Source organism: Mustela nivalis (assembly GCF_964662115.1).
Source record: "Mustela nivalis genome assembly, chromosome: 8".
Classification (NCBI taxonomy): Eukaryota; Metazoa; Chordata; class Mammalia; order Carnivora; family Mustelidae; genus Mustela; species Mustela nivalis.
In genome coordinates, this window is record NC_139027.1 from 142,047,866 (window position 1) to 142,060,851 (window position 12,986).

The 12,986-nt window shown below is 57.1% G+C and overlaps 1 protein-coding gene across 2 annotated transcripts in view; it reads right to left on the bottom strand.

Moving 5' to 3' along the window:
* Positions 1 to 475: 475 nt before the first annotated feature.
* TAF4 (TATA-box binding protein associated factor 4) overlaps positions 476 to 12,986 on the bottom strand; it is a 64,896-nt gene continuing 52,385 nt past the window's right edge. For both annotated transcript variants that reach the window (XM_082746381.1, XM_082746382.1), the window contains one exon: positions 476 to 1,917. In XM_082746381.1, the coding sequence (XP_082602507.1) occupies positions 1,750 to 1,917 (168 nt within the window). In that variant the 3' untranslated portion in view covers positions 476 to 1,749. The remainder of the gene's footprint in view (positions 1,918 to 12,986) is intronic.

Consider the following 12,986-nt stretch of genomic DNA (forward strand, 5'->3'; position numbering starts at 1 on the left):
CAGGGTGCTGGCCCGCCCCATGGGAGGAGCCAGAGGAGGTGGGGCCTCCCAGAGACCCTGTCTGTCTCCATCACCGTGGGTCCAGCCCAAGGCCAGGGCCCTCAAATCACCCCACAAGGCTCGCCAGAGCACGTGTCCGTGTGTGGACCCCCTGGGGTCTTACCTTGCCTCTCCCCAGGGTGCCCCAGCTGCGTGGGCAGGTGCCCCGGCATCCCTGTGTCCGAGGCAGGGTGACCCAGACGGCCCAAGTGTGCAGGGAGCAAGCTCAGCTTCGGGCCCTCGGATGCCGCTCACGCCAGGCCTCACCCTGGTCACGGAGGTCCTGTCCTTGGAGGCGAGGTCGTTTCTACTAGAGTCGCCAGGGTTTCGATACGGATTCTAACAAGCAGTTCCTAAACAAAGGCCTCAGGGGAACCAGAGCTGAACCTCTGGTGGAATCTAACCCTGGAAAACCGGGAAAAACAGCCAAAACGGGTACAGATAAATTTGTTTTTAATAAAGGAGTTAATTTTCTTTCAATCCTATATAAAACAATAGCAATTAAAAACTTCATTTTTGAAAGTAAAATATTTACATATGAACAAGTAACTGTGCAAAATTTACATGAAAAAATGGAAAGACAGGGATTTCCTAAAAGACGAAATAAAAGGTGTAACAGTTTGCAGGTGTAAAAATACTGATCCGCGTTCGGTTCATACTCGCGCAAAGTCCGGTCTGGCGTGAGGATTCACACGGAGAAGCCAAAGTATTTACAGTCATAAAAGTACTATCAATAGACAATTTAATACAATAACCTCTGAAAATATAAAGAACCAATTAGTATATTTGTAATAAAAAAATAGGTACAAAGAAGGGCTTTGCTCTGGACATCTGTAAAGTCGGCCCACAGCTCGCTTACAGTCTCTTAGCAAAATAATTATAGTTTACATAGCCATCTTCATGTTATGTGCCAAAAATTATGTACAATTACTGACAAAATACACCAACCATTTTTCAACACTTGATTCACACTGAGAAACAGTCTTCTGATGATTCTTCTCAACTTTGATTTTATTTCATCTAAGTTTCCACTTTTAGCTAAAAAACACAGTGCAAGTAAAATATATTTATGCTGAAAAGGTTTTCATTTCTTTTAACTTTACAGCTTTACAAACTCGAGCAAATAAAACGCGTCTGTACAATGCCGACCGCACATTCGGAAGGAGCCGCCGCGGCTGCCCCGGGCGAGCGCGACCAGCTCCGTGCTCCTCGGGGACTCTGGCGAGAGAGGGGATGGGGACATAAATAGTCTAAAAAATCAGTTTGCTTTGCCAACTGACTAATACAAAAATAAAATAAATGAAATGAGGTCATTGCTGTAGACACACACCTACGCAGTAAGTTGGGTGGAATAAAACAAAATGCACGAATAATGTAGAAACCGCTACGAGGTGACAGAGGGCAGCTAATCATTCACTAAACGATTCCATCAGTTTTTAGATATGGCTTGTTTGGCAAGAAGGCCACTCAAAGATGAGTTAAGAGTTAACTGTCCGTGCAGAGCGCCCACGGCCTCTGTTCTCGGTTACAGAAACGTGTCTTCTTCCGAACTGAAGAGCGGACTTAGAAACGGGAATATAAAACTGTTTCGTTGTAAAGAGGTGGCTGTTTTTTAAACAATATCCCATTTGCTTGTTACAAAAGGCGTCATCTGCAAATATATAAAAACGTGCCAGGCGTCTCCGTCCGCGGCGCCGCGCCCGCCCCATGCTACTTGAGGAGTGCCTTGTAGAGCAGCAGTGAATGGCTTGTCTCACGCTCATTCTCTAAACAAAATATGAGGTCCCTGAGGTTGACCCGCGTGATCCTTTGTCGTGTGAACTGTCTGGGGGTTCCAACGCCGGAGCCGCCTGGGACCGCGGAGCCTGGGCCCGACCCCTGGTGGCGAGAAAGGAGAAGACAGCCGGGTTAGTGGTGCACGCAGGTGGGCGCGACCCACAGCGCTGGAAGGGCGGGTCAGAGCCACGCGCTGCCCCAGGACTGCACACTCCTGGGGCCACTCACATTTCCCTACAGGTGTCCCAAGGAACCCCGGTGCTGGAGGAAGCCAGGCCGGGGACAGGCTCCTTCCTCCAGGCCTGCTCCTTGAGCTGGAGTGCTTTACGAGTCCCTAACGGGGAGGGGGTGCGAGCAGAGGGCCACGTTTCCAGCTGGACAGGCAAGACCAATGCCACACCTGGACCCAATGGTGTCATCCCCGCTTCGCTGACAAAAGAACATTCCCAACGCCATACAGTCTGAACTCCTGGACGGGGCAGGCTGATGGTCAGCCGGCTGGCACTCTGAGCTGCCTGATCCCGAGTGAGACCCCGTCTGCTGTCTCTGGGCTAAAAGCAGCGTTTTGCCTCAGGGCCTGCCCCGCTGGCGGAAAGGCCGAGTGTCTGCAAGTCTCTGAAGCCCGCTTGTGGCACGGAGTCGCCGGGCCGGTTTTCCTGGAAGCATGGTGGCCGCATGCATCGGATGCTCCGGGGCTCCAACCACACGCCTGGAGGGCGCTCGTTTTCCGCTGAGAACGAAAACTGTCTGCATTCTGACAGTTAACGTCGCTCATGTATGTCTCAGGAGCAAACGTGACCACGGCATGTTCACAGCCGTCTCGAGTTCACAGGGGCCAGAGGACCGAGTCCCCTGCCCAGACCGGGCCGCAGTTCCGGGAGCCGGCCAGCAGGTGGCAGGCGAGGACCACAGCACCCGCAGGCCGGCCGCGCTCCGCACCTGGTCGCCACGGCCTGAGCCCCGTCTGCCAGGCTGGGCACGGCTGCTCCGTCCCTGTGCACACACACGGCTTCCACCTCAACTGCCCTCCGTTCCCCTTCAGATGCCCACCCCCACCAAGACGCCCCCAGCGCACTCCTGCGGGGGCGGCTCTTCCTCGTTTGAAAGAGCGATTCCGGTTTTCGCAGCGAGTCCCTGAGTCTCCGCAACAGCCCTAACGCGTTTGGTGCAAGAGCTGGCAGCGCCCGGCAGCGCCCTGTGAAGGCCTGCGACGAACACTAAGTCCGCAGGGTGGGGGGGACACGGCAGGAGCGCGGCGGCCCGCGGTCGCACACCACAGGGAGAGGCCGGTTTCTGGAAGGAAAGCGACACGCGAAGGCAGCCTCCCCTCCCCACCCCCCAGGCCGACGCGGCGGCCGACCTTGGGGCTCGCGGGGACTGGTGCGCACGGAAAGCAAGTTAACAGATGGGGAAAGTCAGACGTGGAGACAGATAAGCCTTCACTGTAACAGTGGCCAACCTGGCCAAGCATTCTGGTTCTGATGGGCGTGTGTCCAGCCCAGGCAGGCTCTGAAGGTCAGCGAGAAACTGGAGCTTCTGGTGGTTCTGCGCGGTTCCACAAAGAGCCCACGTTCCAAGATGTCCTATGTGACAGAGCACGTCTAATTGTGGGACGGGCCCTGTGGTGGCTCTGAGCCGCAGAGGCAGCCAACCCCACACCCCGACCCAGCCGACAGAACACTCTGCAGGGATCGGGCGTGGGAGGCAGCGCTGGAGGCAGCAGTGGTCAGGACCAAGCCCGCCAGCAGCCGCGCCCATCGAGGGCTGTTCGGTTCCCTGCTTTTGCGGGCACCGGGGCTACAAACAACTACCTCGGACAGGGTGCTGGCGCCGCGACACGTCTTCTCCCTGGCAAACGGGGCCTCCCTGACGCAGGGCCACCGGCAACACAGCCAAAGGAAGTTACTTCTGAAGGCAGCCCTGCCGCGGTCAAGATGGCTCCATCCATCAGACGCCAACAAACACTTGGTTCGTAAACCAAACGGAAAGAAAAAACCCCATTCGTCCCAATCCCACCTGGTTGGCGGGATCAAGCTCACTCGGGAGCCCACGGCTGTGCAGACACGGCGCCACCGCGGATCCAAGAACAGGAACCCCCAGGCCCTGGGCCCCTGGGGAAGTGCCTCAGGGAAACTGCCACCTCGGGGCGAGGAGCTGACTCCACGGCAGCCGGAAGCACAGAGAGGTGGCCCTCAGCCGAGGCGGCGCTCAAGGCTGCTCCTGCCAGCCGGACCCCCAGCCGCTCAGGCTGACCTGCCAGAGGGCCCGAAAGAACCGAACGGCACAGGCTCCAAGGGCTCACTCGCCTGCCCTCGCGACGGCGTGGCTCCCAAACTCGTTTCCACCCATGCCTCCGCCCCTTCTGCCCAGAGCACAGAGCACACCGGCGCAGACGGGAGGAACGGCGGCTGCGGTAAAGACTCCAGTACTCGGTGAGGAGGACGCAATCCGCTCACAGGGTGAGGACAGCGTGTTGCCACTTAGTCACGCCAGTGGTGCCCTGCCTCTCCCCAGAAACAGCCCAGAGCAAGGAAGGCAAGTCTACACAGACGCGACTCCATGCGCACAATGTGAAGACGGGAGCACCTGCTCCGAAGCCCCCCAGGGGAGCAGAGCTGGCCCGTCCCTGCAGCGCCCCATGGCCCCCGCGGAGGCCCGGTCGGGAGGAAGCCTGTGAGGGGCCATGGTCCAGCAAAACCCGGCCCAGAATGGCTGCTGGGTGCCACCCGCCCCCCAGTCTGAGCGCCCAGAGCACAGACATGGATGAGCTCGGGCAGAGATCTCGGAACACAGAGGCCCTGACAAGAGCCATCTGAAAACCAGGTACAGAAAGAGAAGTAAGCTGGGACGCCTGGGTGGCTCAGTTGGTTGGATGACTGCCTTCGGCTCAGGTCATGATCCTGGAGTCCCGGGATCGAGTCCCGCATCGGACTCCCAGCTCCATGGGGAGTCTGCTTCTCTCTCTGACCTTCTCCTCATTCATGCTCTCTCTCACTGTCTCTCTCTCAAGTAAATAAATAAAATCTTAAAAAAAAAAAAAAAAAAAAAAAAACAGAAAGAGAAGTAAAGGGGCATTTGGGGTCCCATGAAACAGAACCTCACATCAGAGGGCACAGGGTCCTTTGGTTACAACACGCGACCCTCCACGACCCCATCCCCCACCTCTGCGTTAGTGTGCTTCTCATCTCACTGCCGTGGTTCCCCCACACACCTCTTGTGAGGAGATGGTGCCGCCCCTTGGCAGGGTCCCCAGGAAGGCCTTGGTGCAGAGTCTGACCAACACCACCAACACGGACAAAAACCTGGCGAGGCTACCCGACTTTCCGGCTCTGGCAGAAGAGGGCGCCACCAGGCCGCGAGTCTTACGAGATGCCCAACCACCAGGAAAACGCACAAGAGGGAGATTAGCAAATCCATAAAGAATCACCACAAAAGCCAGAAAACGGAACCCACACACATCCGAGACAAACCCCGTCTGGGAACACAAGAACACGAAGACAGCACGTTCAACGACAAAAAACGTACTCGAGCATGTGAGGACAGGAAACCGCACCAAAACCTGAAATAGTGACAGAGAAGGAGGTTAAGAACCAGGGCCTGAGTAGCCCAGTCAGTGCGGCGTCCGACTCCCGGATTTGGCTCAGGCTGTGATCTTGGGACCGTGAGACAGAGCCCTGCACCGGGTCCAAGCAGTCTGCTTTCCAGACACTCTCTCCCTCGCCCTCGCCCCTCCTTCCCCACTCACAAGTGCTCTCTCCCTAAAATAAACAAACAAAATCTTAAAAACAGAAATAAGAGTTGACTGAATGCAAGAAAACAAGGAAAGGAAACAAATCATGTCAGAAATGAGTGAAGTTAACTGCGAGGCACCAAGCAGGGAACAGTGAAGCAAGGCGGGCCAGCAAGGGGCACCCACACCGCCAGGCCCGGGGAAGGCCCGCACTGCCTGATCAGAGCCTGTGAAGGAGAAAAACAGACTCGGGAGCAAGAGAGACCCTGAAACCAGAACCCAAGAGAACATTCTGGGAAACCTGCGTCTTATCAACTCTGACGCTTCCTCAATGGAAACCACTACTTTCCAAAGAGAAAAGACGAGGCCTCCAGGTAAACAGAAAATAAGATACAAAGGGAAGAGAATCAGCCTGGCATCAGCCGTTCAAAACCAACTTACAAAGCGAGGTGACCACAGACAAGCAGTCGCAGAATGACTGGAAGAAAGTGCGAACCAAGGATTTTATATCCAGCCAAACTGTCCCCCCATCAAAGCCCCAGAACCGTTTTCCACATACAAACATCAGGGGACCCTGCACCAAGGCCTTCCTGGAGACTCTGCCATGGGATGGGCACCAATCACCCAAGAGGTGGGTGGGGGAAGCAGGGCAACGCCACGGGAGAAGCACTTACAAACCCAGAGGTCGGCGGGGAAGGTCATGTGTTGTAACCAGGAAGCAGAGAGCCAGGGAAAAGACCACACAGGGCAGGCTCACCGGCGGCCATGAGGCACTGACTGGACCCCAGGACCCACAGGAACCAAAAAGCTGAACAGTTAAGTGAAAACCAAGGGACAGAAGACATTTAATAAGGTTTACGTGCAAAAATAACCCAAATATAATTCTAAAACTTCCTAAATACAACCAGAAAATGTTAACTCAAGAGCAAAGAACACACCCTTTAGAGGAAGACAATCACAGCAAACATTTAAAGTACAAATAATTATAAAAATATCACAAAAGAGAAAAGACCGAGCATGTTGGTCATTATCCATAAAGGTGAACGGGCTTCATTCATTCATCTATTCAAAGAAAATCTTTCCTGTTCAGCCCAGAAAACAAGACTGAGTGTGTGCTGCAGACAGGAGACGTGGCTACCACCAGGAAGGGGGGACAGGGGTTTTCTAGGAGGACAGGGGTTTTCTAGGGGTCAGAGAGAACAGCATGATGGTCCCAACTCGGGACACAGAACTCAAGCCCACTGGACAAACGGGTATTTTCTTAACGGTGAGAGTGACAGCTCACAGAAGATGTGACACGTAGGAACACGTAGGCACCAGAGAACATGCACACCCAGCCCCTCGCTGCAAAGCAGGAGCTGCAGGAGATAAAGAGAAACACACTAGTAACAGAGGCTTCGAATCGCCACACCCAAGACAAAACACATCAAATCGACAAAAATAAGCCAGGATACCAGAAACCAGTCAGCATAATCAGCAGGGTACATGTCATGGAAACCCATGAAGCTCTCTACCCTACCATGAGAATACACCCGCTCTGAGGCCCCACAGCACAGTCACAAACACAGACGAATCATGATGCCATCACACGGGCAAGACCAGACACTTGAACCACACGTGGTATAGGTGACATAGGGGAGGCCACCGCTGCACGGCTAGGGACGCACACAACCGTCCGGAGGGGGCTGCCGGTGTGCCTCACATGCCCCCAGCAGCCCCCCAGCCGTGCAGACACGCTCGTGCACGCGGCTACCGGATCCGGCACGGTCTGCCCACGGGGCGGAGGTCGACCAGCCGCAGCACGCGGGTTGCTATAGGACAGAGCCCAGAGGGTCTTCCTGAAATGAGACCGAGTTCCAGAATACGTTAGTGACAACAGCGCGTGCAGAGGGGCCTGCACACGGCCCTTCAAGGAAGGTAAAAGGGGCGTAAGAAAACGCAGGGGTACGCACACCGCACACGGGCCACAGGGGAGGGGCGGGAACGGCGAGGACGGCGCCCGGTGTCTGCAGGGCTGTCCGCTGCTCTGCTCCCTAGAACCTCAAGGCCCCCCTACAGCCAACCAGATGCGGGGGAGTCCGGCACGGAACCCAAACGGCAGCAGAAGCGCCTGAACGTACTGAGCCATGCAACGAAGCAGCGGAACCAGCGGAGAGCGGCAGCCGGAAAACCACCCACCGCAGGAGCTCCAGTGCAGAGCGCCCGCTCGCCCTTCAGAAGAGCCCAGACCCGCCCCGCCCACGGCACCGCACGCCGGCCGGGACGCGGGGCAGCGGGCGCGCTCGCGCGTGGCTGGCGGGAACGCCACATGGCCCGGCGCCTGGAAAGGCAGCTTGGAAGGCCGCATCTACCACACCAAGCATCCCAAGCCACACGCTGCAGAGACCACACACCGTGGCGTTTCCGTAAAAGAGTGGAAAGCTCGCTTCCACACAAAACCTCCCCCGGTGCCGTCAGCAGCTGCGCCCGTGACCGCCAAAACTTGGAAGGGACCTAGGCGTCCTTCAGCAGGCGACGGACAGACACACGGGGGTCCATCCCGACGCGGGACCGGATTCAGGGCGAGGAGAGATGCGCTCTCAAGCCGCGAGAAGCCGGGGAGGGAGCCGGACGCATGGCAGGGAAGGAAGCCCGCCCGGGACAGCCGCCCGCCTTGTGATCCCAGCTCTGCGACCTTCCGGAGAAGGCACACAGACGGAGACATAGAGAGACCAGTGGTCCCAGGGCAGCTGGAGGTCGGGTGAGGACGAGCACGTGGCGCCCACGGGGACCACTCCGTGTGATGCGATAAAGCCCGAAGCAGGTCTCGATGCATCTGTCCCGGCCCGCAGAGCGCCCGGCGCCCACAGTGACCCGAGGGTGACCTTGGACTTGGGTGAGGGCGGTGTGTCCGTGTGAGCTCATCCTTGTGCGACCTTCACCGCTGGGGGAGGCCGTGCGTGGGGGGTAGGGGTGGGGCAGCGGCACGCGGGGATTCTCTGTACCTTCTTCACCCAAGTTTTGGGAACCTAAAGCTGCTCTAAAGCATAAAAATCCATTGTGATATTAAAAAATTAAATTCTGAAAAACAGAATCAGGTAAGGTTTTGTTAACAGCCCATCACTCCGATAACTCGCACTGGAGAAAGCTGAGTGAGGGGTACACAGAAACGCTCGAGCACATCCTAACTTTTCCACAGGCTAAAATCAGTTCAAGATAAACGGTTTCCTTTTAAAAAGGAAATACTCCTAAACTAAAAAAAGGAGAAGGAACTGAGCACTCCCTCCGGTGACGAAAGGCACAAGCGTCCCCCTGAAGTCCAAAAACAGGCAAAAGCAACAACGGACGAAAGAACCCCCAGAACGGTCTCTGGCGACCTGCTTCTTTCCGCCGTGTCGCTCAGGTCCCCGCGCTTCACCACAGCTGCTGCCTCACGCCCGGCTCTCCCTGCGGGTCGCAAGATTTTTCTACTCCTTAGTGCGTACCGCGGACACATCTTAACACCCGAGTCAAAGTTAATCAATACGCTTTTCCCATCGGCCTCCCGCGCTTCCCAGCACCGGGACCCCGGCAGCCGAAGTGGCTGGGGAGCTGGTCGTGCTGAGCAGATGGCCGAACGCTCTGCGAATGGTGGGGACTTGTGTCCTCACGGAGAAGGACTCATCAGCAGGGTGGGGGCCGCGAAGCAGCCCCATGTGCAGATTGGAGTCAGGGCACCGGCCGGAGCGCAGAGGCTGCGTCAGAGACAGGGAGGGCAGGCACGCGTGCACACCTGAACTTGCGTGAACGCCCCACAGCATCCGACCCACACACAGCTCAGACCCCGGCCTCCACACACCAGCCCCCCTCCCCGAAGGGAACCAGGGCTCCTGCCAGAGTGCTGGGGGGCAGGGAAGCACCAGAGGCTCCGGGACGCCACTCATGCCAGTAAGAGCACGGTGCTTCAAGAATGAGAGAGACATTTCAAAAGGATCTAGAAACCAGCCTGAAGGGGCTTCCACTGCCCAAATCTAGAAACAATGAGAGTATTGACTACAACCCACTGAATACAACAGTCCACAGTCCCTGCCACGGTGCCGAGAAGCAAGCGAGCAGACGGGTGAAGGGAGGAGGGGGCCCTGCGTGCGCAGGAGACAGCTAGCAGGTGCGGAAGGGCCACGGACACACCGTCACACTGGCCCGTGATGGCGGCCGTGGGGGTGGGCGGCCGTCGGCACTGGGTGCTGAGGCTGGTGGAGGACAGAGGCAGCCTCTGCGGGACCCTGGAGCACGTCCTCCCCAGGCGCCGACACACACCAGCGGAACCAAGGGGACGACACTGGGGAACGTGGCTGAGCAGGCCGCACCCAGGGCCATGGCGCAGGTCAGCAGGAAGGTCCCCACACACGGGCCACCTGACGTGATGGGCTCCACAGAGGACCCGTCTTGACGGGGGCGTCTCTGCCGGTCCCCGGACTCAGAGCGAAGGCCGCCCGTACACACAATCCCGCCCTCTTCAGCACGGCCCGGAGCAGGAGATTCAGAACAGAACTGCACGGCGAGCCTGCCAGGTGCCCCACACGGAGCCGGAGATGCTGCCGGGCTGTGGGCGAGGCGGGAACAGCTGGGAGGCCGAGTGGCCCCGCACCCGACGGCGCCCCACAGCACCCCACAGCGCCTCCCAGCACCGGCCCCTGGGGGTGCAGGACATCTCATCCCAGGGAGACTGCACAGGTACACACGTGTAGCACACACACACGCAGGGAGACTGCGTAGGTACACACGTGTAGCACACACACACGCAGGGAGACTGCACAGGTACACACGTGTAGCACACACACACGCAGGGAGACTGCACAGGTACACACGTGTAGCACACACACACGCAGGGAGACTGCACAGGTACACACGTGTAGCACACACACACGCAGGGAGACTGCGTAGGTACACACGTGTAGCACACACACACGCAGTGACACCGGGAGGGCCGCAGGCAATGCAACCTCCAGAAGTTAAACGGAGTTCCGTGTGCCACTCCCACAACTATCCTGTAGGTTGAACCTATTCTCAGTGGGGAGAAAGCTCTCTCCTTTCAAGAAAATCACTATATCCTGGGAAGGAACAGGCGCAGCTGTTTCTTGATCCTCCCAAAGGCCCATGTAAGACTTATAGCAACCAGCCGGCCGCACCGGAAACGAGCAGACCGGATTTAGACCCAAGTCAGCAGAGATAAGCCACAGGCAGCTGAACAGCAGCAGAGAACCGTGCAGGACAAGCTAGAGACACCAACGGGCACCGCCAGGCCTGGAAACCCAACAGGCCCTCAGACAGGGAGGCAGCGGCTGTGCCTGGGGCTGGGTCTGTCCCAGGGCACAGCAGTGGCCACATGGCCTCCCCAGGGCTCCCATCTGCACAGGACCTCTCGCGGGTAAGACTATGAGGGGGGACACTGAAGCAGAGCGTGATGGGGCAGTGGGGACCCGAGGTGGTCCAGGAGCACGTCAGGGAGGAAGCAGTGCCTTGGGGCCTGGGACACAAGCAGACGCGTTTTGTCACCACACAAGGACATCAGAGGAGCTCCAAGAGGCTCACAGATAACCTCAGACTCCACCTCCTCTTAAAAGTTCAAGAAAACTAAATTCACATGCAAGGAACACAGGAAAGCACCAAGGCCGATCGCACAGAAGTCAGCACGAGGAGAAAGGTCAGGAGAGTGAATGACATCTGTACTGACAGCGCAAACACCAGGAACACAGGTTCAAACAACAGACCGAAACTGTAATGTTCTACCTTTAGACAACTTAAAAGACAGTAAGAAAACAGCAGCAGTCACGAGAGAGAAGCGGGAACCCACAAAGCTCGGACACAAGGTGCCAGAGTCCGGACAAATGAGAAGGGAAACTGGAGAAGCAGAGCCGCCGGGGGCCGCCTGAGGACGGCGTGGGCCGCGAGGGGCCGCGAGGGGCTGCGAGGGGCCGCCCGAGGACGGCGTGGGCCGCGAGGGGCCGCGAGGAGACGAAGCCCGTCTCTCACCCCGTCCCGACAACACCCAGCATCGAGCAGCCACCACTAGACGCGCAAAGAAACGGGAGCACAAGACCCGACGCTGGGGAGAGAAGCGGTGACCGGACACAGACGCTGAGGCAGCCTGGACACTGGTCTCGCAAACGCACTAAAACGCCCGCTTCTCTACGCGGGCCCAGGAGGAGGCCCTATGTGCCGGCCCGGGAGCAGACAGGGAACCCCAGCAAGAGTCAGAAGCCCTGGGAGGGACCGACTGGAAACTCCAGAGGCACAAGCAGGCGACTGAGCGCATCACTGGCTGGCGCCACAGCTTTCCCCGCCGCCGCCGCGGCTCCGCGTGCTCGGGGAACCCCGAGACTTAAACCAGCACCGAACTGAGTGAGGACTGAGGAAGAAAGATGGAAGAAACCAAACAGTGTCAGAGACCCAAGGGCAACATCATCAGGTCTAACATACGTGTAACTGGAAACCCCCCTCGGAAAAAAGAGACCGAAACAGAAAAAAAAATTTGAAGCAATAAAGGCCACAATGTCCCAAATTTGAAGAAAAACACCAACCTGCACACCTCAGAACCCCAAGCAGGCTACGTGTCGAGAACGCAGTCCAGAGACAACCCGGACAAACCTGCAGAAATGAAGACGGCGCTCAGTGCAGCTAGAGAAGGGGGACGCGGCAGGCACAGGCCACAGGCGGAACCTCGGTGGGGCCGGGGAGACAACAGAGCCCCCTTTCACAGGAGAATGATGGTCACACAGACATGACAGCCCTTTAGGAATAAGAGGTTTGGGCGCCTGGATGACTCAGTGGTTAAGCCTCTGCCTTCGGCTCAGGTCATGATCTCAGGGTCCTGGGATCGAGTCCCGCATCGGGCTCTCTGCTCAGTGGGGAGCCTGCTTCCCCCTCTCTCTCTGCCTGCCTCTCTGCCTACTTGTGGTCTCTGTAAAATAATAAATAAATAAAATCTTTAAAAAAAAAAAAAAAAACAAGAGGTTTGTGGGGCACCTGGGTGGCTTAGTCGTTAAGCGTCTGCCTTCAACTCAGGTCATGATCCCAGGGTCCTGGGATCGAGCCCACATCAGGCTCTCTGCTACGCAGGGAACCTACTTCTCCCTCTCCCACCCCCTCTGCTGTGTTCCCACTCTCGCTGTGTCTCTCTCCATCAAATAAATAAATAAAATCTTTTTAAAAAAAGAAAGAAGAAGAAGAAGAAGAAAAATAAGACTTTTACAATTTTGGGAAACATGCTGGGAAACCTCCCTTTTCTGTGATCTGGAAGGAGACAGCAGAGCATTTGAATGAGTGTCCCTGAAGGTGAGAGAGGCGTCGGCAGGAGACAGAGGGCCCCGGGAACAGGGGAGAAAGCGCAGACCACGAAGGCGCCTGGGCCTGGGGTGCACGTATCCTTCACGTGTCCTTCCCGAAAATTAAACGACACCTATCTGGGTGCACGCCACGCATT